The following is a 27,084-nucleotide window of genomic DNA, read 5'->3' on the forward strand; positions in this document are numbered from 1 at the left end:
AGGGGGTCATTTATCAAAATGTGCTAAGGCTTTTTTGCATGCGTTAAGGGCTTAGTGCATGTGAAAAGCCCCATTAATGCATGTGATAGGCCCTTACCACATGTGAAAATGTGTTTAATGCATGCGATAGCACCATATTGTATGGTGTGATGCAAATATGGAGGAGTGGGCTGGGTTTGCCTGTCTGTGAAGAGTTATTGCATAGACATAATGTAACACTGATTTTAACAATACCTTTTTGAATTGTGAGAGAGAGAGAGAGATGGGCCATAATGTCTTCTCCCTAGATAGGTATTTGTATCCCTATGGTAGGCCCACCTAGTAACTCAAGGTGAGGTGTAGGTATCAGTGTAGGGGGTTAGGGGCCCCTTTGACATTCAATGTTAGACGTACGAACAGAACAGCGCTCTCTTGTGAACATTTGATGACCCTCGGAGTGAGGAAACTCACTCCAAGATGAGATTTGGGCAATGTTCTCTCAACCTAGCTTGATGGACTCTCTACCTGGGTAACATCAAACTAGGTGGAAAGAACATTGTTCAAATCTCATCTTGGAGTGAGTTTCCTCACTCCGAGGGTCATCAAATGTTCACAAGAGACCACTGTTCTGTTCGTACGTCTAACATTGAATGTCAAAGGGGCCCCTAACCCCCTACACTGATACCTACACCTCACCTTGAGTTACTAGGTGGGCCTACCATAGGGATACAAATACCTATCTAGGGAGACAGCACTATGGCCAGTCTCTCCTCTCTCTCTGAAATACAACAGGTCTGGCTCTTATCACAATAATAATGTTATTGCAATTTGCACTACCTTAGCTCTTCACATAGGTAACTAGCACAAATTGTGATAAAATGAATATTTGCATAAACCACACCCCTTTTGCTATCGCATGCGATAGTTACCGCATTTTGATAAATCTAGGTCTGAGCTATGAATTACAAAACAAAATTGACAACAAGAAGGGTGAAATTGCATGGGCCACCATGGGGTAAAATTAAAATTGAAATAATCACAGGTAACAAAGCAAAAAGTTACTAACTCTGTTAGAGTGTGAACCGGACCGGGAGGTCTCAAGGTTGTAAATGCACTAGTTGAAAGACAAAAGAAGTAAGAACAGTAATGAAGCAGTTCTGTATAATTACTAACAGTGACTGAAACATCGTGAGTACGACTTACAAACAGGTACAGCAGACTCTTCACGTGCGATGTCTCAGGAATTGTCCGAAACAGCTGGCGTTTAAATGGGCAGATACAAAGTGAAAAATGCGCGAAAAAAAGACCATGTGACCCTGATTGACAGCTAGTGTCACAAAACAGTAAGTAGTACATTTCTCCCGCACCTAAAAAATAAAAGGTAGAAAAGATCCAGTGAAGCTCCAGAGGGGTAAAATCTGAAAAATAAAATCATGGTTATATAGTTCCGTATGGTATATAAGGGCTGAAACCAATACAAATAAGAAAAATTTAAGTGAGAATAACAGTATTCAAAAGCAACTCAAAGTGTGTGATTAAAAATTAAAGGAAAAAATTGTTTTTGTTGAAGAAAGGGGGGGAGAGGGAGGAGGGAGAGAAAAAGAGGGGGAAGGGGCAGGGGGGAAGGAAGGGAAGGGAGAAAAAAGGGATGAAAAAGGAGGAAGAGGGAAGGGAGAAAATGGGGAGAGGAAAAATGGGGGCAGGGTGGTAGCGGGCAAGACAAAAGAAAGGAAAGGGGAAGAGGGCAGGGGAGGCAGGGGGCAGGGCAGGGGGCAAACAAGGCAGAAATAAAAAGAAACAGATAAAGGGACAGGGAAGAGGGGGGAAAGGGGGATAAAAAAGTGAGGAAAGGGGGAAGGGGGAGGGGAAAAGATGGGGAAGGGGGTAAAGGAGGGACAGAAAAGAAGGAAGGGGGAAAGAAAGGGGGGAAAGGGGTATGGGGAAGAAGGGAAGGGGAAGAAGATAGGGGAGAGAAAAGAAGATGGGTAATAGGAAAAGGCAGACATACATAGAATGAAAAGGGGGAGAGGCAAAATACTAAACTAAATCAGAAAAGAAAAATGGAGGGGAGTGTCTAGCGCAACAGCATCATAAGGGCAAATAAGACAAATTAAAAAAACACAGACCACTCAATTTCACGATTCAAGCCGAATGAGGTTAAGGAGTTAAACTCATAAATCCATTTTTGTTCCCTTCAAACAAGTGCTAAAGACCAATTACCCCTTCGTGTAGGTTTAGGTAGTTGTTCCAAAGCAAAGAACTGTAAGTGGGTAATGGAGTGATTCTTGGCCTGCCAATGGTCTACTGAAGGTGCCTCTTGGCGCCCTGACTTTAAACATGATCAGTATTCGATTATCCTTGCCCTGAGAGGGCGGGTAGTTTTACCAACATAGATTAAGGGACAAGGGCATAAAATCACATACACCACACCACTCGAGCAGGGCCGGTGCAAGGGGATTTGGCGCCCTAGGCGAGCCTTCTCCCTTGCGCCCCCCCCCCCCCCCCGGTCTCGGCCCCGACCCTTACCTCATTCTCGATCACGCCCGCTGACTGGGGTTTTCTGGGTCGCAAGCAGGTTGGGCACTGCTTGCGGCCTGCCAAACTCCACTCCTCTTTGCCACCACTTGCGGCTCCATATGGCTCGCACCCAGTGGCGTACCAAGGGTCTCCGGTGCCCGGGGGCCAATGCATTTGTGTGCCTCTCCAGCATCCCCCCTTAATCCTTCTTGTACTAATGCTTAAGGTCACAGAAAATCAGTGGTGTCTCCAGACAGAAGAATTGGGGGGGGGGGGGGGGGGGCGCCAAAATGACATTTCTTCATCTCACCCACCTCTATAGCATGGATCCTGCTTTAAAATTGGTTATTAAAAAAAAGTGTTAATAAAAAAGTCCAAAGGGTCCTCTGCGTTATTTTAAAAAGCTGGCCAGTTTCACACTATAAAATTATGTTGATAGCCTCAGTCAACTGATTCTATGTGGCTATGAGAGTGAAGTCAGGAATATATAGGAAGGAACAGAAGGTCAATATAAATCCTGTACCTCCAGTTCTGTAACTCTGTGCATCCACTGAAATTCCCCCCAAACAATGGAGCTTGGATGTTTCCCTTACAGCTCATCATACTGAAAGATATTTTCAAATTCTGGTGTCACTTCACAGTAACAGCAGCACAAACAGCTTCCACTGCCAGGCACATTGTGAACTAACACAAAACACCACAAAAAAGACACTCAAAATCTATACTGCAATCCCATCATAACATAACAGTAATAACACCAAGGACTCAAACAACAATAACCCTACCTGTGAATAAGCAAGGGTAAATATTACACTGGGTCCTAGAATACCAATACTCCACCTACTGAGGAAACAAAACAAACCCGATTGCTATAGATCCATATGCTAGCAGAATCTCTCATCATGGTCACACACACAGAGCAGAGACAGACCCTCACCAAATACAGAATACAAAATAAAGGAGCACAAATTAGACAAAAACTGAAATGGAAACCCCAAGAAGCCAGACTCTGTGTATTAACAATGGAAAACCAGAACCACCATTCTTCATAAAACAAATAAAATCAAGAAACATAAAGCATCAGTTATAATAGTAAAACCATACTAATAAAATAATATTTTAAAACTACTGATAAATAGAATTTCTATTAATTAAAATCATATACATTTTTTACAATTTCCTAAAACCAATAAAATATTTCAAAACAGCACATATATCAAATAACACACAATAATTAAAACTAATAAGGATTTTAAAAAGCCCCTGCTGTCCATACATGGGAGCTCTTGATTGAGGTTATCCTCTCTCTCTCACACATACTCACATGTCCATTCTCTCTCACACATACACTGTCACATACATACACATTCATGCTCTTATACCCAACCATAACCTCTCGCTCTCACAGACACTGACACACTCAGGCTCTAAGGCACTCTCTCCCCCTCCACACACCCCCCCCCCCCCCACAAACTCTTACTCCCCTGGATTTTCTCATACACACTCATGCTCTCACTGGCTCCCTCACATACACACAAACACACACTCCCAGGCAAGCTTCCAATCGTTCTCACACAAACACACACACACACACACAGGCAAGCTCCCAGTCATTCTCACACTGACCCCCAGGCGGGCTCCCATTCATTTTCACACCACTCCCTCCCCATCCCCCAGGCATGCACACATTCATTCTCACACCCAGACCCCCAGGCAGGCACCAATTTATTCTCACACACACACACACATACAGCACAAACAGGCAGGCATCTATTCTCACACATACAAACCCCAGGAAGACACCCATTCATTCTCATACACAGACACACCCTCAGGCAGGCACCCATGCATTCACACACATACACCGCCAGGCAAACTCCCATTCATACACATGCACACACTAAAGGCAGAGACCCCCCTCTCTTTCTTTTGCCAGCAACCTCAGAGCCTCTCTCATTCCTCTGCTGCCACTGTCACTGTTGCTGTATGGCTATTGCGGAGGTGCTGATTGCTACTATTGGCACTGAAGCCCATTCTGCTGCCTCCTCTGTGCAGGCCTCATGGTACATTGTGAGATCCGCATAGAGAAAGTGCTACTCTTGCACATTCCCAAAGATTACATGTTCCAATCAGTAAAAAATAATTTATTTTTTTTTACATTTGCTGTCTGATCTTAGTTTTCTAATCAGTTGGTCACAGGCTTTTTTTTTTTCCACCTTCCCTTTCTTATTTTTTTGCCAATTCCTTTTATAACATATTTCTTTTCTCTCCATCTGTCTTCTTCCCTCAAACACACAGTCAGGTTCTCATTCTCACATGTTTTCTCTCTCTCACACACACACACATACACAGGCACTCACTCTCACATGCTCTCTCTCATACAATCATGTATACACCGTCTCTCTCTTGCACATGCTGTCTGATTCTGGCACACAGGCTCTCTCTCACTCCCACATGCTGTCTTGCTCAAGCACAGGCTCTCATTGTCACATGCTCTCTCTCATACAATCATTCATACACACAGTCTCTCACTGGCACATGCTGTCTGACTCTGGCACACAGGCTCTCTCTCACTCCCACATGCTGTCTTGCTCAAGCACAGGCTCTCACTGTCACATGCTGTCTCTCTCACACACACACAGAGGCTCTCACATGCTGTCTCTGCAAACATTCAGGTCCTCACTCCCACACACAGTCTCTCAACTCATCTCATACACGCACACATACACACTGTACAAACCCTCAGTCTTTCTCTCACCTCTGGGCCTCCTCTTCACGGCCGCTGCAGGATGGGCTCTGCAGCGGCCCCGGACTTCTCGAGCCGCGCTGCTCCTCTTCTGTACGCGGCTGATGCTCCTCCTCTTTCCTGCCCGCGCGGCTCCGGCAACATTTTTCTTCCGGGGGCGCGCGGGCAGGAAGGAGGAGAAGCTCCTGCATTGGCTGATGATCCTCCTCCTTCCTGCCCGCACGGCTCCGGCAACATTTTTCTTCCGGGGCCGCGCGGGCAGGAAGGAGGAGAAGCTCCTGCATTGGCTGATGCACCTCCTCCTTCCTGCCCGCGCGGCTCCAGCAACATTTTTCTTCCGGGGCCGCGCGGGCAGGAAGGAGCTGGAGCACCAGCATGTTTAGACGCGATTGTTTTCTTCCGGCCGTGGTGACTTGAGCTCCACCACGGCCCCGCCGATCTTCTTGCTGTGTGTATTCGGCACACAGCATAGCAGTAGTTCACCGCTCAGCCGCTATTGGGATGACGTCCACCGGCGGCCATTGGCCATCAGCGGCTCGGCGCCCCCTAATGCTCAGCGCCCTAGGCGATCGCCTAGTTCGCCTAGTGCTTCCGCCGGCCCTGCACTCGAGGCACAAGTGGTGCAATGGTGGAGATTACACTGTTTTGAGGATACCGGGTGTACAAAAGATTGGATACTCATGGAATGTGTGCACACGGAGCAGTGGGTACAAGGGGCATGTCCTTTCACAGTTCCAGTGTGTGTAAATCCTTCCAGATTCCGAATTCACTAAGGTAGTTTTGTTTGGTTCCCCTATTTTTCATTTAGCAAGTTTTTGTTTTTCCTTTCATCATAACCATAGTTATATTCTGTTTTAGGTGTTCTACCTCTTTTGGCGTCACGGCTGCACCTGTGGCCCCAGTAAACCTGCTTTGCCTCAAGTGCATTTGTTCTGCGCTGCACACTTGTCTTAAGGTACTGGTCATCACCTTTTAGATCTCTGTTGTCTGGCCGGCCCCCACCTTTGTCATTTACCCGGATTTGGTATTTTCTATTCCAGAAATAATCATACATCACGATTGTCCATCAAAAGTGAGTTTTTGACACTTTGTCTTGTAATCACTCTAAGTTTTCTATAAGCTATTTCCTACACAAGCAGGTTCCCTGCAGCTAAGGAATCATTTTTCCTCTACCCCTGCTTATTAAGCCAATTTTTTCTTAAACCCCTTTTTAAATTTTAATAATATATTTCTCCTTAATTTCAATCTTTAACCTTTTCTACCTGCTTTGTCGTTTATTTGTTTGTAGTACATTTAGCTATTTATTTGTTTGTTTGCAGTACATCTAATTAGGGGTGTGAATCGTGTGATCGATCGTCTTAACGATCTTAACGGGGGGAGGGAAATCTGATCGTCGTGGGTTTTTTTGTTTTTTTTTAAATCGTTAAAAATCGTAAATCGGGGGAGGGCGGGAAAACCGGCACACCAAAACAACCCTAAAACCCACCCGAACCTTTAAAACAAATCCCCCACCCTCCCGAACCCCCCCAAAATGTTTTAAATTACCTGGGGTCCAGTGGGGGGGGGGGTCCCAGCGCGATCTCCCGCTCTCTGGCCACGGCTGCGTTAAGAGAAATGGCGCCGGTGGCCCTTTGCCCTTATCATGTGACAGGGCAAAGGTAGCGCCGGTGCCATTTTGGTTCCTGGCTCCCGACGTCATGCCTGCAGGAGATCGCTCCCGGACCCCCAGGGACTTTGGGCCAGCTTGGGGGGGCCTCCTGACCCCCACAAAACTTGCCAAAAGTCCAGCGGGGGTCCGGGAGCGACCTCCTGCACACGGGCCGTATTGCCAATATTCAAAATGGCGCCGGCGCTACCTTTGCCCTCACTATGTCATACGGACCCCCCCCCCCCCCCCCACTGGACCCCAGGTAATTTAAAACATTTTGGGGGGTTCGGGAGGGTGGGGGATTTGTTTTAAAGGTTCGGGGTGGGTTTTAGGGTTGTTTTAGTGTGCCGGTTTTCCCGCACACCAAAACTCCCCCGATTTATGATTTTTTGACAATAATTCGGGGGAATTGTTATTGTATTGCGGCTCTAACGATTTTTGACGATTTAAAATATATCTGACGATTGTTTTAAATCGTCAAAAAACGATTCACATCCCTATATCTAATTGTTGTGTGCTAATTTGTCTCTTGTCTGTTATTTTGTTATGTTCTTACACACATTGTCCTGGTTCCCCTCCCTCTTTCAGTTGTATACATATTTGAACTGCTGTGTTCGCCTAACTGTACAATAACTGTATAATGCTTTTATCTTTATAGAATCGTGAAATTTCTGGTCCCCCTGACGCAGCCCTGATGCGAAACACGGCCGAGTCAGGGTCTCGTGTCTATATAATATCATATACCGTAGATTTTCACACTGTGCATAATTGTGTGCATATGTAAAAATAAAAAATCATTCTTTTAACTGTTATTGCTCAGCCTAACTCTTTGCCACACATTATTTTGATGTTATGGGTATCTGTCATACATCTTCCTCAGTAAAGACCAAAGCAAATAATTCATTCAGTTTCTTAGCTATAGCCTTGTCCTTTCTTAGTGCCCCTTTTACCCCTCAATCCTGGTCCTACTGACTCCTTTGCTATTGCCGCTTCTTCCTCATTGCTGCACACACCACACATTACTTCTACATTATCCATGTATCCTTGTCTACATTGTAATCCCTTTGGAGAAAAGACCTGCCACTCTATACATCTGTGTTTTCTTTGTAATTTACCTCATATCTGCATATCCGTTACTTAAGTGCTAGGTGCCATATTACTTTATGTAATCCACCTTGGGACTACCTTTAAGAAAAGGTGGAATATCAAATGCTTATAAATAAATAAATGCTTGTCTTTTTGTCTCTTGTCTCATGTCCAACTCTGTATGCAAGGATAGCGCACTCCTAAATATCCTGATAATTGTATAATATAGAAATGTGATTTAATAAGCATTATGGTATGACAGGGGAAGGTAATATAACTTATTTACATGAGATTGAATTGAGTGCAATTCACAAGGAAATGTGAATAATGAAATTACCTGTACCTCCTAATTGCCATAACACGTTTATGACATGGCTTCTCAGAGATATGGGCATCATTTTGTGGTTGTAATCAGTTTCTGCAGATGGAGGAACATTTGAAATGTACATCAGATCTATAGTACAAGGGTAATTCTGAATTGGTTTGATCCTAGATACTATGTTGTCGGACCAAATTAAAAGGACACTGTCATTCTTTCTTAAGATTGGAGATAGGTCTTCAGTACTTCACAGCAGTCTCTGAGGAACAATGTGGCTAACTGAGCATATCCAGGGGAGTCATGTAAGGATAGTCGATAGAAAGGCACAGAGACAAATTCAAACTAATAAATACATTTCACATTGGAGCTTTGGAGCTTTGGGGGGAACCTTATTCAATATGGGTTGTCTAGCTGTTTACTTATTTTTTTTAATATTTATAGGCCTCACAATCCATAGTCCTTACAATAAAACATGCATCGTCATAATAAAAACAAAATATAATACAACAACAATCCTGCCAAAGACTGCAGTTGAGCAAGTCCTCTGCCATGCAAGCACAAATGGTTTTCCAGAAAGAGATTAGGATCTTCTGACAATATATGTGACCAGAGCTATATGACTCATGAGTGTATCTCCATTGATGTGTTATCCTTCAAAAATGAACATTATACATTAATACTTTTTTTATGTCATTAATGGATCCTCTGTTTCAGGGATTATATTATGTGCATATTTATGCATTCATATTACTAATGGAGCTTCCATTTCTGATTTTTATTTCAGTGCCTTTTAGAGAAACTCCAAGCTACACGAAACGGAGGCGAATCACAAGTTCTAGCAGCCTCTCCTCCCCCCGCACGCTGCAGCGTTCTGCTAGCGACAACAACCTGAATGCTGAGGGACACCCTCCTTACTCGCCAGTGCCCTCGCTTCGCAGCCTGCCCCCACAGCTGCTGTCACAGTCACCAGAGGTGGCTGTGGGGGCTGGAGTGGGGGACAGCAGCCTGGCGAGCACGGGCAGCTCCCGCAGCACTCACAGCCGCTCCCCTTCCCTGCAGCGCGTGCAGGAGGAGAGAGAGGTCGAATCCCACACGCTTAGGAGAAGCAGCCGTGGCAAGACCAGGTAAGAGAACTGCCGCCGGACAGTGAGTTCTAGTATCACCTGAGAACTTACAGGGAGAAAGGGTTGTAGCACACTTTATAACTTCAAAGAGAGGCAAAATCAGAAGGAAAGCTTTCACAGAGAGGCTGTAGTGTTCCCATTGTTCCTCAGACTTGCAGGAACAAGGAGGCAGTAATGTATCCAGCGTTCCTAAGAGAGCCACATGGAGGCTGTAATGTTCCTAACATTCTGAGGAGAACCTGTAGAAGCAAATACTCCAAGATTTTAAGTATTTAACTAGATAGACAGATATGTAAATATGATGGCAGAAAAAGACCATATGGCCTATTTAGTCTGCCCAGCGACACAACTGCTCATTTCTACAATCTCTACCACTCCCTCAGAGATATGTGCTTTTCTCATACTTTCTTGAATTCAGATACTGTCCTTGTCTCCACCACCTTCACTGGGAGGTTGTTCTATGCCTTCACCACCCTTTCTGTAAAAAACATACCTCCTTACATTAATCTTCAGTCTACCCCCTTTTACCCTTATCCCATGACCCCTTATTTCAGAATTTCCTTTCTGTTGAATGATATTTACCTTCTGTGCATTAATACCTCTAAGGTATTTAAATATCTGGTAGAATCTTTACATATATATAGAGAGATATAGATATATACTGTATATATATATATAGAGAGAGAGAGATAAATATATATATATATATATATATATATATTAGAGATGTGAATCGTGTCCTCGATCGTCTTAACGATCGATTTCGGCTGGGAGGGGGAGGGAATCGTATTGTTGCCGTTTGGGTGTGTAAACTATCGTGAAAAATCGTTAAAATCGTGAGCCGGCACACTAAACCCCCCTAAAACCCACCCCGACCCTTTAAATTAAATCCCCCACCCTCCCGAACTCCCCCCAAATGCTTTAAATTACCTGGGGATCCGGCGGCGGTCCGGAACGGTCCCCTCAATAGAATCGTGTTGTCTTCAGCCGGCGCCATTTTTCAAAATGGCCGCCGCAAAATGGCGGCGGCCATAGACAAAAACGATTCGACGGAGGAGGTCGTTCCGGACCCCCGCTGGACTTTTGGCAAGTCTTGTGGGGGTCAGGAGGCCCCCCCCAAGCTGGCCAAAAGTTTCCTGGGAGTCCAGCGGGGTTCCGGGAGCGATTTCTTGCCGCGAATCATTTTCGTACGGAAAATGGCGCTGGCAGGAGATCGAGTGCAGGAGGTCGTTCAGCGGCGGTCCGGAACCCCCACTGAACGACCTCCTGCAGTCGATCTCCTGCCGGCGCCATTTTCCGTACGAAAACGATTCGCGGCAAGAAATCGCTCCCGGAACCCCGCTGGACTCCCAGGAAACTTTTGGCCAGCTTGGGGGGGCCTCCTGACCCCCACAAGACTTGCCAAAAGTCCAGCGGGGGTCCGGAACGACCTCCTCCGTCGAATCGTTTTTGTCTATGGCCGCCGCCATTTTGCGGCGGCCATTTTGAAAAATGGCGCCGGCTGAAGACAACACGATTCTATTGAGGGGGCCGTTCCGGACCGCCGCTGTTCTGGACCACCGCCGGATCCCCAGGTAATTTAAAGCATTGGGGGGGGGTTCGGGAGGGTGGGGGATTTAATTTAAAGGGTCGGGGGTGGGTTTTAGGGGGTTTTAGTGTGCCGGTTTTCCTGCCCTCCCCCTTCCCCCGATTTACGATTTTTTAACGATAAATCGGGGGAATTGGTATTGTATCGTGGCCCTAACGATTTTTTGACGATTTAAAATATATCGGACGATATTTTAAATCGTCAAAAAACGATTCACATCCCTAATATATATATATGTAACATCTAGGCTGATTTATCCTGGATAGTGGATCCAGAGGCCATATCTCAAATACAATCACTGATGGTAAAATTCCCTTGGTATTAAATTATTTAAATTTCTAGGATTTCCTGAGTGGGATGAAGGTAACTTTCAAGGCCTTGGCATTCCAAACATTTAAGTCCCAGTTTAAAGTTATTGTATACAGCAGTGATAATAACAGCACTCATGAGTATTAGAGTCAATAGGCAGTAAAAGGTACACTGGAAGCTGACTTGGTTTCCAAAATTACTTTTACTGAGATATTGTGAATTGATGAATAGACTTTATGGCACTTGATTCACTTATCGATGTTACAAGGGTCTCTCAATAAATTTGTGACTTCTCAAATTCTTGTTTAAAGTTTAAAATGTAAAACCAATTAATTCAGGCTTTAATCCATTGTTTCTCCAATCCCATTGGTACAGGGCAAGTTTGTTTCTTCCCTCCCAATGTGGGTAAAATGTTATGACTGAAATCCATTGTTACACAGTCAGTTATCTCCTACCTCTCCATGCTGTCTCCTCACAGTACCTGAAAGGCACCAGTTATTCTCTTCTTCTCTCTTTCAGTATCAGAATGATACTCCTGTTACCCTTTCTTCCAAATTCTCCAGTAGATGTTCCTGGACCCTGTTGAGGGTCCATCCCAACTCCTTTCTCCCCTTTCTCCTTCTTCTCCTCTGGATGGCTGTATGCCATCCCTCTTCTTAGATACAGATGATCTTCAAATTCCTTTTTGTTGATGCAACCTCTCCCATTGATGTTGGAGCAGCAAAGAAAATTACTTAAGGGTGAGTCCCTAGCTAATGTGTACTCAAACTCAAATAAATCAGTATAAAAGTATAACAGGGGTAGGGAGGGTGGAAAGAAACTTCCTTATCCAAAATAAGAGGCTCCATGAGGGCATTAATAGTTAAACAACAGAAAAATCAAGGGACAGCCAAGACTGCTGCCCCTAGGAAGGAAACAGAAAATTCCCAACATAAGATAATGGTCTGGCTTTATGTACCAGACCAACTTACCAACTACTCTCTTCCACCTGGGGGAACTATACACCCACTCTATTGCTCTGTTTCCTCCCCATACAACAGGATCTCGCTCTAGATATATAGTCTTTTGCCTTATAGAAGAATAAACATACTGGGATCTTTGTTACATTCAAGTATTGAAATATATCCTTGGTCTTACATTTAAATTATTTGCAGATAATATCCAGTTTCTTGTTCCCATTTCATTATCTGTTGAGGCCCTGTTTACCAAGTTAATTTGTTATCTTTCTAAGATAAAAGCTTGATTATCAGCCTTAGGGCTGGCTCAAGGTAATTTGCTGCCTGAGGTGAGGGAAGTGAGGGCACGCACCCCCTGCCCCCCCCCCCCCCCCCGCCGTGCCCCATCCCACCCAAGGCACAGCACAGGTCAAATCACTGAGAAGGCCCAAGTGGAGGTTTCCCACTTGAAGTTTGGCTCTTTCGGTAATTTGAAATGCTGGGAAGTGGGAACAGAAAGGTTAGGGTTCTCAGAGAAGTGGCAGATAGAGCAGCAGTGATACAATTCCTAGGAAGTTGACAACCCTGCCAGACTCCTAGGAACTCCACCACATGCCTTCCACCCTTCCCCAGCATCTGCCCCAGGGGATGGTTGAATGATGGGGGTCTGTGTGCGGTGTACTCTCTCAGGTCAGTGCAGGGGTATTAGATGCTTAATGTGAAACTTTCAGCCTTGAGGCAACTCCACCCCCATCCCCGGCCCTCCCCACACACAAATATTATGCATTAAAATTTCATATTAACCACTTCCCTGTCCCAGAAAGGGAGATTTTACTTGTCAAAAAAAAGACATTCAAAATATAGTCTTCTGAGATAAAAATATCAGTTACCACAGTATGTATATTATATTTACATGTACTGCTGTGATGCCAATCAGAAAACCCTAGGCAAAGAAAAGACACCTGACCCATATGATATCAGGCTTATTGTAAAGCATATTAGATGGGCTTAGCCCTCAGAAAGCCATGAGTAAACTGAATTATAATATCGTAATCTTCCCATGCCAAAACAGTACTAAATACCAGCACTCAAACAGTAACAACTATTAAAAGGCAACACTGAAAATATTACACCAGTCCCTAAAATATCAATACACCTCGTAGCAGGAAAACAGAAAAAATTAGGCTGCTTTATTCTCTACACAGAAACTACATGCCAGCAGAATACCTCACCTCGGACATACATGCAGAACTCACACCTGTTATAAATCTGCTGTTAGTTAGACTGCGGAATTAGCAATCTGTTATGAATGAGCTTAGTTGACAAGCTAGGAGTAGCAATCTGTTATTATTGGCTCCTAAAGAAGGAGGAGTCAGCAATCTTGTAGTGTCTCAGATATCGTCTTGTGATCTGTAATGAATCTGATATAGTTGTGGGTGGATCCCTGGGCCGGTGGCAGATGACCACGGCCCTGGGAGGATATCCCGAGAGGGACCACCGGCTAGGCTTGAGTATGGAGACAGACACACAGTTGTTTTATTAAACAGGTTTTTGAAACCACCAGAGGTGGCAGTAGTGAGTTGATATGTCCGGCAGGGCTATAGTCCCTCAGGTACTGGAACAGCGATCCAGGATGGCTGAGCTGTTGAGAAACTGTAGAAAGTGAGAAGCAGAGTAGGCAGAGTTCATCAACAGAACTAGATGACAAAACTCACATAAGGTCTCAAGGAAGCTCAGGAGCTGGAAAGGTTTAGGCCCTCGAGGAGCAAGTACCTGGTTCCAGGGAAAGCTCTGAGAGAGCGATGGTAACTCACAATTGTTTGTAGCAGCGGTAGCTTCCAGGCAGTAGAGAATCTTCAGAGTGTCCAGGAACATAGGCCCTCGAGAAGCGAGTACCGGTTCCTATATGTAATCTGAAAGCAAAGAAAAAGAGCAAGGCCCCCGAGAAGCGGGTACCTCTGGTAAGTCCGAGGAGGCAGAGTATCTTGGGAAGCATAGCCGAAGCAATCCGCTTGCTAACTCAGATAGTGAAATAGAGACCTTTAAATATTGGAAGCGGATGACGTCATCTCAGGGGGATGCCCCTGAGGTTCACGCTCTTGCTGGTACTTCCATCAGAGCGCGCGCGCGCATACACCCTAGGTCTTCAGGCAACATGGAGGATCTGCAACGTCGAGCCAGTCCGGGGACGCTGGAGGGAGACGGCATGGAGACGCCACGGCAGCCAGCCGTCCATCAGACCCGGAGGGAGTCGCCACAGAGGTAAAGAGGGCGGAGTGAGGACATTGAGCAGCGACGGTCGCAACAACACCAGATACAGAATAAAGATGCCATAAAGCAAGGGTGGCCAAATTTGGTCCTCAAAAGCCACACACAGACCTGGTTTTCAGGATATCCACAATTAATATGTATGAGGTAGATATGCATACAAGGAAGGCAATACATTCAAATTTACCTCAGCATATTCACTGTGGGTATCCTGAAAAACCAATCCTGTTTGTGACTCTTAAGGACTGGAGTTGGCCACCTGTGCCAATAGAAATGTGCAGACAAAAGCTGAACTGGAAACCACAAACCAGACTCTGTATGCAGTGTAACAATGGAAAAACAAAAACATAAATATTCCTAAAAAACAAATCAAGAAATATAAAACTTCAATCATAACAGTAAACCATACCAATAAAAAGAATATTCAAAACAGCTGACAAACAGAATAATATCCAATAATTAAACTAAACATTTTTTAAAAATTCCCAAAAAGCAATTTCCAAACAGCAGACACATCAAGTAACATCCAATAATCAAATTAAGGATAAATAATATTTTCTACTCCCCAAACCTGGGAACTATTGATTTCAAGTCACCCTGCGATTGTACTGGATTAGTGGGTGATGGAAGGGGAGCACAAACTTTCTTCTCTCGCTGTCTCAAGCACATGCATGTTATGACCGTCGGCCATGGCCGTCCACGGCTGACCCAACTAACATCATGTGCGGCCCTGCTCTCCTCTCCAGGCGAACTTGCAGCTGTGGCTAGCCGCTCCCGATGCATGCCGCCTATCTCCCAGGACTTCTCATGGCGGCTGGGACGCCGCCGACCTCCATTCCAATGCTTGGCCTTTCTAGGTGCGCGCACGCGCCACTGAGTCTACCTTTAAGAACGCTATGGCGGGAACCTCAGGGGCATCGCATATTGATGACATCACCAGCCGTGATTCATAAGCACCGCCTTGGGCCTGCACTGATCGACTTGGCAAAGAGTTCCTTCGCTACTGGTGCTTGTGCCTGTCTGCTCGGACGTCTGTTCCTGCTCGAATCTCTATCTCGGTTCCTGGACTCTGGCATGGGTACCCGCTCCTCGGGGGCCTGTGTGAGCTTCGCGGGAGACTTGTGCCCAGACCTTCCCGCTCCTTGGGGTAGTCCCTGCACCTCTCCAGAGGTCCTGCCTGTTGGCTTCCCCGCTCCTTGGGGTTGCCCTGGAACTACCTTAAAGAGACTCTTGCTCTGCACTTCCCTGCTCCTCGGGGCAGTGCCTATGTCTCTACGCCAGCAACTTGCTTTGCACTTCTGCTCCTCAGGGCAGCGCCTACGTTGCCACGCCAGTGACTTGCTCCACTCTTCCCCACTCCTCAGGGTAGAGCCTACGTCACTGCATCAGCAACCTGCTGCATGCCTGCCCGCTCCTCGGGGCAGCGTCTACATCTCTACTTGAGTGACTTTGCTCCTGCTCCTCGCTCCTCGGAGCAGCCTACGTCACTGCTGCAAGGACTGACTCCGCGCTTCTCCGCTCCTCGAGGTAGCCCCTACGTCATCATACCAGAGACTCTGTTACTACGCTATACTACAGTTTGTTCTACTACTGCTGACCATGCCTCCCAACAGTAAGCACCTGTGGGACTCCTCCCCTCAGGCTGTAACACTCACCTCAGGCCAAGGGTCCACAAACCCATGAATCCTAACAATGCACACAAACACACACACACATACACACATGTACTCTCTCACATACACACGTATATACTCTCACAAACACACATATACACTCACTAACACACATTCTCTGTCACATTCACTAACGTGCTCTGTCTCACACACACACACACATGCTGTTTCATGCACAAACACATTTTATCTCTCTCATACATTCTCTCTGTCACTCAAACACCCAATCTCCCCTTCCTTCCCTTCTTACTCATCCCTCCGAGTTCCTTCTCTCCATTCATATCCCTTGCATTCCCTCTAAGTTACTCATTCCCTTTATCTCTCACTCACACTTCCCTTCCTTTTCTTCCCACTCTTTCACTCCCCTTCCTTACCTTATTACTCACTCCCATTCCCCCTTTTTCTTTCTCCTACCGTGTTTCTCCGATAATAAGACAGGTCTTATATTCATTTTTATCTCCAAAAAAATGGCTAGGGCTTATTTTCAGGGATGTCTTATTTTCGGGGAAACACGTTACTAGGTATCATATGGCTGACCGGGCTGATTTTATTTCATCTCCCCCCCCCCCCCCAAAATGATACCCGAAACCCACCCCAACCCTTCAAATTTACTTCATTGCACCCCCCCCCAAGACTTACCGAAAGACCCTGGGGGGGCCCGAAACCTGGGGAGGGACAGATGGGGGGGTTGTAAAACAAAAACAACCCCCCAAATCCACCCCAACCCTTCAATTTTACTTCATTGCACCCCCCACCCTCCCGACCCCCCTAAAACTTGCAGAAATTGCCTGGTGGTCCAGCGGGGGTCCCGGGAGTGATCTCCTGCTCTCGGGCCGTCGGCTGCCAGTAATCAAAATGGCGCCGATGGCCCTTTGCCCTTTCCATGTGACAGGCTATCGGTGCCATTGGCCAGCCTCTGTCACAAGGAAAGGGCAAAGGGCTATCGACGCCATTTTTATTACTGGCAGCCGACAGCCCGAGAGCGGAAGATCGCTCCCGGGACCCCCACTGGACTACCAGCCAATTTCTGCAAGTTTTAGGGGGGGTCGGGAGGGTGGGGGGGTGTGCAATGAAGTAAAATTGAAGGGTTGGGGTGGATTTGGGGGGGGTTGTTTTTACAACCACCCATCTGCCCCCCCCCCTGGGTTTCAGCCCCCCCCCCAGGGACTTTCGGTAAGTCTTGGGGGGGGGGGGTTGGGCAAGTCTTGGAGTGGAACCACACATCCACTTAAAAGCTAGTGCTTATTTTTGGAGTGGGGCTTATATTTCAAGCCCTACTCCAAAAATCCTGAAAATCAAGCTAAGGCTTATTTTCAGGGTAGGGTCTATTATCGGGGAAACACGGTACCCATGTAAGCTGGTAGATCACAATCAGGAGCAACAATGCAGTCTTCTTGCTGGCAGAGAGTGGGAACTCTACCAGCACCTCATTCTGCTGCACCACCAGCCACCATGGGATCTTCTTGCTGGCAGGGAGTAAGAACCCTTCTAGCACTTCATTCTTCCGTGCCTCAGGCTGCCACAAGACCTTCTTGCAGGCGGGGATTCAGCACCCCGCCAACGTGATTCCTCTGTGATGCCGACTGTCCCGGGGTCTTCATGCTGGTGGGGCGTAGGAACCCTGCCAGTGTCATTCCTCTGTGCTACTGGCCGCCAGGGTTCTTCATGCTGGCGGGGAGTGGGAACCCTGCCAGTGTCATTTCTGTATGCTGCTGGCCGCAATGGAACCATTTTGCTGACAGGGAGTGGGACCCCCCCTCTGGCATTAGAATTTCAAAGGCACAGTAAGACGGTCACTGCAGGGCTTTTTGGGGGGACACTTTCTGCCACTCCCACAATTTTGCCACCTGAAGCAACTGCCTCACCTTGCCTCATTATACTTTCCTGCACGGAGACGACTAATGTTATTTTATTTATTTATGTATTTATTTATTTATTTTTTATAGCGGTATTAGTGGTTACATCATACCGGTTTACATCTGAACTGAGGTAGAAAATACATCAAACAGGGACAGGAGATTGGACTTCAAAGAACAGGGAAGAAGGGTAGCTGGAGACTGGCAAACAAGAGATCAGAACTATAGAAATAACCTGTTAAACAATGAAACATAATTTAACAGATAAGTTCAAGTAACGAATTGGTGCAGCAAGGGGTTAAGATGCAGGGGATCTAATCTGCGTAAGCCTGTTTGAAAAGCCAGGTCTTTAATTTATTTTTGAATTTGATGGTGCAAGGCTCAAGTCGGAGGTTTGTGGGTAGTGAGTTCCAGCGGGTGGGACCGGCAATGGAGAAGGCTCGGTCCCTCAGGGAGGTGAGGTGTGCCTTCTTGAGGGATGGGATATGGAGAGTTGCTAAATTGGTTGCTCTGGTGGGGCGGTCTGAGAGTGTGAGATGGAACGGCTCATCAAGCCAGTTGGAGTGGTGTCTGTAGATGGATTTGTGAATAATAGTAAGGGTTTTATAGAGGATACATGAAGGGATCGGGAGCCAATGCAGGTCTTTGAGGATAGGGGTAATATGGTCATATTTACGGGCATTTCTGATAATTCTCGCGACTGCATTCTGGAGCATTTGAAGCAGTTTTATGGTGGGGTAGGGGAGGCCTAGGAGAAGGGAGTTGCAGTAGTCCATCTTGGAATAGAGGGTGGCTTGAATGAAGGAACAGAAATCATGGGTATGGTGAAAAAGGTTTTAGTTTTTTCAAGACATTAATCTTATAGAAACCTTTCTTGAGGATAGAGTTGATATATTATTTCAGGTTCAATTGCTGGTCAATCAGGACACCAAGGTCTCGTATGAAATGCTGAGAGAAGATGGAGCTATATGCCAGGTCGCTTGCAAGGGAGAGTTTGGGGATATGGTGTTGGGAGATAAAGAGCAGTTCGGTTTTAGAGGTGTTTAGGGCGAGGTGGAGATTCGTGAGTAGGGTGTTGATGGAAGTGAGACATTTCTCCTAGAGTTTTAGAGAGTCAGTGATAGAGTCGTGACTTGGTTCACAACTCTATCTCCCAAAGTATGGATGTTTTGAAGTTTAGAAGTTTAAAAACATAGTTTTTTATGTTTAAACTAAAAAGAAGTTTAAAAAACTATGTTTATGCTAAGTTTAGAAGTTTAAAAAACTATGGATGTTTTGAAGTTTAGAAGTTTAGTAGATGAACCTTCAAAAGACCATAGTTTGGAAATGAATGTTCCCAAACTATGGTCTTTTGAAGGTTCATCTACTCCTATTAAATCTTGCACTTGTGACTTTCTGAGGAAGATTGATTCTTCTCTTTCTTTGCGTCCCCAAATTCAATCAGTGGAACAGAAGTGCTTTTTCAAACTATGTCTTCTTCATGAGTTAAAACCTTTCCTGAATTAGGCAGATTTTTGAGCTGTTACCCAGGCTCTCATTCTTACTTTGCTTGACTATTGTAATTCTCTTTACATTGGTCTTCCAAATTCATCTTTAAAAGCCTTACAACTTGTGCAAAATTATGCTGCATGTCTCATTTTTGGCTGCCTGCTTCACACTCATATTACACTGGCATTGAGAGATCTACTGGGTTCCTGTCTGCTGGCGTGTTAAATTCAAAATTCTTACATTAGTCTTTAAATCAGTTCATGGCTTAATGCCACAATGCTTTCCCAAGTTGACTAGGTATTTTCCTGCCTGTGTGTTAAATTCTTCATCCAGGCATCTTTTCGTTGTCCCTTTACATAAGCTAATATGCTTAAAAGTCTTATGGGGTCTGATATTTCAGGTTGTTAGGCCTATCCTTTTGAATAAGCTTCCAGAATCTCTAAAACTAGAAGTTGATTATTTACCCTTTAGGAAAAGATTAAAGTTTATCCTTGGGTATGAGAACTGATGTCTCATGAACTTCTGGGATTTGGTAAAGCAACTCAAGTTAGGAATGCAAGATGTTTTGAGTGAACATAGTGTTGTTTTATTTCTGTTTACATTTGTATTAGTTTGACTTTATTTGTTTATTAATATTTTGATTGTGTATGTTATATTGCTAAACACTGAGATTTATAGATCAGCAGGCCACAATTTTTATAAATAAATAAATAAAATATATCTGTTGATGGTATTATCACAATACCAATAGTATACCGAATATACCAGTTTTTAGTAGTATGTAAGTCAGAGCTTGCAACTACAACCTAACATCAATTGATTACCATTCTCTGTGTTCACTCAAGCCAGCACCTTGTAAAACAGGGTAGAAAGTTTCCATCTTAACTTCCCAACTCCATTGAGTGAAATAGTTCTTAGGCACACATCAGGCAGCATCAATGGAGAAAATTTCTCAGCATCAGAAGGATGAGCAGTAGCTAAGTGCCCAAGAGAGGAAACTCACTTCATGGTTCCCATCTGAAGCCAAAAGTTCAAGTCCTTAGAGTGCAAACCTTGATAATAAAAAGTGTGGCTTTATCCCACCTTGGACCAACAGGAATAATTTATGGCTTTGTTTTGCAGAATTTAGCAAGAGAGAAAACATTCCTTTGTCACCTATCCCTCACTGGGGATTGTGTTTTAGGCCTTTTGGCTCAAGGCATCAGTTGGTATTGATGGTTTCTAGTAGTATATGTAAACTTGCAGAAACTATTATGATTCTTTGTTCTACCAGGTACCACATACATGTCAGACATGACAGAGACATAATCCAGTATGTCAGCAGTATTAGTTTATGATATTTTGCAGGAACTTCATTTTGTGTTTAGTCTAACTTAGCTGTTCTACAAGTTATAGGGATGCAATAATGTGTCTGGCATTCTTTAGGAGAGCAGAACAGCCATAGAGAGTGAAGGTGTGTCCAACATTTCCAGAAAAGCCATTCAGAGGCAGCCCTACTGTCATTTAAATTAGGAGTCTTGTAGAGGCTGCTATGTTACTGTTTATATTAGAAAAGTGGAGACTGAGACTAATGTGGAGAAACCTTAGTGTTAATGCTGTTTCTATGAGAGGAAGGCTGTATTACTTAAGAATATAAGAAGTTGCCATACTGGGTCAGACCAAGAGTCCATCAAGCTCAGCATCCTGTTTTCAACAGTGGCCAATCCAGTATACAAGTACCTGGCAATTACCCAAACATTAAGTAGATCCCATGCTACTAATGCCAATAATAGCAGTGGCTACTCTCTAAGACAACTCGATTAATAGCAGTTAATGGATTTCTCCTCCAAGAACGTATCCAAACCTTTTTTAAACCCAGCTACACTAACTGCACTATCTTCTCTTTAGTAGTTTGTTTGTTTCTTTTCTTTTGTTTCTTTTCCCCCCAAGAATAGTGCAGGGCTATGGGACTTTAGGAGATAGAACTGCTGCTTCACATTTTGCAGTCCAGTTCCTCTTTGCTCACTATTGCTATGATAAATCTTGACAATAGAACTCAGCATTACTTTATGTGTGAATACCGACTTCCCTTCCCTAGCTATTGCTATAATAATGCAGGTCTGTATGGCTCTGGGACACAACATTGCTGCTATAAGTATACTGTCTGACTTCTCTTCCTCAGGCAGTAGTGGGAGGGGTAGAAAGTGTGAGAACTGGCTGCAGATGGGTCTTAAATCAGAGGCCTGGCCAACTGGGAGGCTGTTGCTTTGCCCTCTGAGCCACTGGAGTGCACTGTTGAAAGTAAGCTGAAACAAATTAGGATACCTTGTACTGAGTCCGATAGCAGAGTTAGAGACCCCCTCCCTTGAGGAACTGGATTGGTCCGAGAGACAAGAAAAGGGTTCATTCCCAGCAACTTGAATGCTGCTAAATTGTGCTGCAGAACCTAGATACTGATATCTGTGAGACTTGATGTTGAATTATATATGTGAATGCATATGTGAAAATATTATAGTGAATTAACTGATTTGTTTGAGTGTATTTAGATATTCTGATGTTGGCCTGAACCTGTCTATGAATACCTTGAGCTGAATCTGTTTATATCTGTTTGAAAATGAAATTATTGACCTGTTGTGAGTCCTTTCAAGAATTTGGACTTGTCACTAAGAAACTGTGAACTATCCCTGCTCCATGCCATGTGGGAATTTGCACTTGAGTTTATAATCTCTGTGGTACAGAGAACCTGTGTAGCTTTTTCTGTTAACCCTTTTGTTTAAACAGGACCAGTGCAAAGTTTCTATCTGCTTGTGTGACTTCAAAATTTGGTATTCAGCCCTGTTCCCCATGACACAAATATTTGTTTATTTATTTATTTACTTATTTCCTTCAGTTTATCAACCACCCAATTAGTATAGGCTCCAAGCAGGTTTACAAAAACATAAAACATACAATTTACATAATTAAAACAACCAACAAACAAACAGCATAAAATTATCAAAATTACAACATCACAATAATACAATCAGTAAAATAAAACATCAAAAAATAAAACACAAACAATTGGTTTAGGGGTAGATTTTAAAAGATGTGCCGATTTTACAATGTGTGCGTCGGCGCACATGTTATAAAATCTATTGGCCACGCGCACATGCGCGCTGGATTTTATAATCCATGCACGCATGTGTGGGCAGCGCAAGCAAGGGGGGGTGAATTTTTGCAAAGTATGGTGACGCAATTGGGCCTCCCCCTTCCCTAACCCCCTGCCTAACCTTCCTTCTCTTTTCTCTCTCCTCCCCACCCTCTAAACCTAACCTACCTTTCCTTAATTTTTTAATTTTATTACTTACTGCTCCTCGGGAGTAGAAGTAATTTACACGCGCCAGTCAGCTGTTGGTGCCCACTTCCCTGGGACAGCAGCTAATGGCCGCTGACCCGATTGGCCTCTGTCCCGCCCCTCCCTACCCAGACCACGTCCCCCAGCCCACCCCTTTTTCAGGGTCCAGCATTTGTGCGCATATCGGCAGTTACGCGCGTGGCCGGACCCTTTTGAAAATGCGTGTGGTGCGCACAGGGCCTGGCCAAGCACGTAAGTACCGATTTTTATGCACGCCAGGCTTTTAAAATTTGGCCTATAATCAGCATATTCCACCTACTTCATCAAAGCTTATCAATTGAAAGCTAAGGCCAAGAACCATGTTTAACTAAGGTTATGAAAAGTGAGATAATCTGAGATGAATCAAATTTCTCTAGATACAGAATTCCAAATAACTAGACCACAGTATGAAAAGACCTTCTTTCTAGTCTCTACTAATGTCACCTCTTCAAGGAATAGAGTTTGTAGGCAGTTACCCTATACTGATCATGGATTTCTAGATGAAACATACATCAAAATTGGCATAAAGTCTTCCTGTGCATCAAGGGCTCAACTTTAAAAACAAAAAACCTACTTTTCTGTGGTTCCTCCTACTTAGCATCATTGTGATACTACATAGGAAGAACTACAGAAAGCAGCACCATACAAAAAAAAGTCTTGAAGTAAAAAAAAAATGTTGGGGCACACAATATACATCCACAATATACATGCTCCGGGCCATGTATTTTGTGGGTGGGTATGGTGCCAGTAAATTAGTTGCTGTGGGATAAAACGAATGCTTATAACTTGAGTATCCGTTTTCCTAACCCACTCACAGCCACATCTTCCTGGGTGCTGGATGCCATGGAAATGCTAGGAATGCACAGTTTATCCCTAGTGCGTCCTTTTGAGCATGGCAGCGCATTTGCTTATTGCATCAGGCGTGCAGGAGAGGTGATTGTGCGCGTGTTAAAAAAAAGTGCGCCCTGTTTGGATGCACGTTTTTAGCGCTTCCATATTGGATCGGCCTGTCTGAGTGCTCTCCCAGTAAAGTTATACAGACAAGTCTGGTTGGAAAAATCACCATCCTAACTTTAACCGGATAAAGTTGGTGGGAGACTTGTGCTCCTAAGTCCCAATCAGTTTCCTGGAAAAGTTACATACGGTACTTTCTCTGGATGTTTTTGTCACTTAGCAACTCTCTGAATATTAACATCATAAAGCCTAGAACACAAAAATAAACAAAGTCATGATGAAAAGCAGCACTTGGTGCAGCTGTTGATTTGTGCACATGAAAGATGTGAAGATAAAGTGATTAAAAGTGCTGATGGTTCTTTGCATTTGTGTAGCTGTCAGGATCTATGGTTTTGATGTGAGTATATGGGCCACGTGTGAGCAACATGTATTTCAAAAGCCACAAATTATGTGCATATGTATGCATGTATGAGTAAAAAAAGGAGCAGAGATGGGGTGTGTCAGAGGCGTTATGGGACAGGCCTAAGAGTTATGTGGCTGTTAGCCATGCATATTTACTTCTGCTCTTGATGAGATGTAAGTCTGCATAAATCTCTATTTAGGCCTAAATTGACTGGGTGAGAAGTCTGGGTCAACTGGGGAGTGCAGGCTGAAGAACCAGAGAGGTCTGGATGACCTCAAGACAGACTGGGCAAACTGGTGGACTAATTGGTAAAACTGGGAATGGCCTTCACATGATCATGTTTTAAAATCCGCTTACCTGTGGATTTAAGCTTACAAAGTCCTAAGGAAGATAAACAAAGTATAAATATGTTTGCTTGAATAACTGCTTAAAATTAGGAGCACATATGCATGTTAGATGTATTTTAAAACATACATGCGCAAGTGCACACACGATTTAAAATTCCAGTGTATGGGCGTGTAAATGCTTATTTTAAAGTTACTGTCCCTGGGAGCAGTTTATAGCAGAGATATAGAGATTATGTAATAAATAATAACATAGGAAATGATAGCAGGTCAAGAATGAAATGGCCCATCCAGTTTGTCCAGTTGAGATTCATCCACTTTGGATAGATATACATATAAATTCCCATATGCATTCCTAAAACAACTTCCCCAACCTTCATGTCTTCCATCCAACTCTCAACTCTGTTCCCACCACTGCTTCCCATATATTTCCCAAACATACCCAAAATATGTTCCATTGATGGCCTCTACAACATCTGCTAGTAGGCTATTTCAGGCCTTGCCATCTTCAGCTTTGCTTCTTACAAGACCAATAGCTAAACCAACATCCAAACCCCCTTCTGTTTCTTATTACCATTGTAATCCTTGACTGGGACACATAAAATAATGCTGGGGGTTTTTTTGGGTTTTGTTTTTTTTGTGGTCCTAGCACCAAGTCTGGGGTTCAAAAATACAAAAGTACCTGAATGTAATCTGCTTTGAAGTGCTGAAAAGTAGAATATAAATAAATTAATTAAACAATGGTCAGGTATTTATTTGACTGGACCTGGCTCAGAAGCTTAAGGGTAATATTTTTCTACGGCTGCTTTTCCCCTCTACAACCATCAGACTACACCCCTGCACAAATATCTTCAGTCTCTTTACCACTCTGTAGCAGACCCAAAACCTCAAACCCACAACCCTGGGATTTCTCAGGGTCCCACATTCTTGAGTTATCTTCAAAAACTATAAACTTTCTTTTTCTGGGGCACCCACAGTCCATTTACATAAAAAAAAAATCACAAAAGAATGAGTCGCAGGATTCAACAGCAAAGACAAACAAAGCAACAAAATAAGCAAAATGTAATTTTCCTTTTCCTCTAGCAAAGCATTTAGATCTCTATTTCTTGCTTCAAACAAATCTGGTGCATTAGTAATTCCTCTTGCATAAGCTCATTAGTACTCAATTCATCTTACTGCATTCTTTATAGGAAGAAATGTCTAGATAAAGCCAGAGAATATTCCAAAATATAGTTGTGGTCCATAGGTCTTCCAAGGTTCCTCTTGGAAAATGCCTAGGAGCATTCCTTTGACATGCCAGCTCATGAAAGTTACCAAATGACAAATATTATTCAATGTCATAATGTAATAATTGTTAAAGCAACCCATAGATGTAATGGAATTTTTACAATGCTACAACATTATTTTACAATGCTGCAATATTACAATATTACAATGTAATGATAATATGACTGCCGTCACATTATCAAAAAGTCATAATGTAAACCGATGTGATACCCACGGATGAACGTTGGTATATAAAAACAAACAAATAAATAAATAAATAAAAATGGTGACATAGGGCCCTGCTGGGCTAGAATGATCAGCAGACCCAAAGGTTTCTTCAGATTTACTTCAATATCTCCATATGACTCCTACTGGAGAATGACCAAAATGTCTCAGAAAAGATCCACTTCCATTCTGAGGGCAATCTTATATTTAGACAGTACACACTTTGCCTAGAGGTCATCTCTCCACACATCTACTTTAAGAGAGCAAAAACAGTGACATTCTCTTCTTTAACACCATAATTCCAATATTTCCAAAAGTAGAGGTTATGTAGCAATGTTGGACCAAAGTAAAAGGACATATTATAGTGACATACAACCAGAATTTAAGGCCTGAGGCACATCAAGTTTTGTAATAATTCCCATAGCTGCCAAGATTTGTGAGATTTAAATGCAGCCTCCCAATTTTCATTGAAGTTTGGGTTCTAACCTTGGTCCTTCTATAACCCCTCTTCCATTTTGGGTCACCTGCCCAGCCATGAGGAGCAATGGGGTAACTCTCCCAGGGTAATCTATGATTACTCTTGGTCCGTGGGCTAACATGCAGGACCAAACTGAGCTGAATAAACACACAAAAAAACCACTGTCCACACCAACTGTTGTGCTCCAGTGTAAAACTAGTTTACTTAAATAATAATTTTAGCTGAGTAAATAAGAATATTCATCTCACATTCTTAGTTCAATCCAACAGAGAAAACAGAAGTTTTCAGGTAAAGAAAATATTTCAGTTCATGTTTCTCCAGTAATCTTTTTTGCTCCCTCTCAAATCATCAGCCTAACCAGGCCCAAAAACACATTGTTTCCTTTATTTTCTTATCCTAGTTTCTAGTATTCACAACAAAGTCCTTGGAATGGCTCTCCCCCCCCCCACCCCCACCCCACCACTCTTTAGATAATGAAATCTCTTCAGCCCTGCCGTGAACGCCAGGCCGGGCACAGTTTCTCCTC

General features: G+C 44.0%; 1 protein-coding gene across 4 annotated transcripts in view; it reads left to right on the top strand.

Annotated features, from left to right (window-relative positions):
• SHANK3 (SH3 and multiple ankyrin repeat domains 3) overlaps positions 1-27,084 on the top strand; it is a 1,690,229-nt gene that overhangs the window by 866,916 nt on the left and 796,229 nt on the right. For all 4 annotated transcript variants that reach the window (XM_029615063.1, XM_029615061.1, XM_029615060.1 and 1 more), the window contains one exon: positions 9,080-9,419. In XM_029615063.1, the coding sequence (XP_029470923.1) occupies positions 9,080-9,419 (340 nt within the window). The remainder of the gene's footprint in view (positions 1-9,079; positions 9,420-27,084) is intronic.

This window comes from Rhinatrema bivittatum, chromosome 9 (genome assembly GCF_901001135.1).
Source record: "Rhinatrema bivittatum chromosome 9, aRhiBiv1.1, whole genome shotgun sequence".
NCBI classification, from domain to species: Eukaryota; Metazoa; Chordata; class Amphibia; order Gymnophiona; family Rhinatrematidae; genus Rhinatrema; species Rhinatrema bivittatum.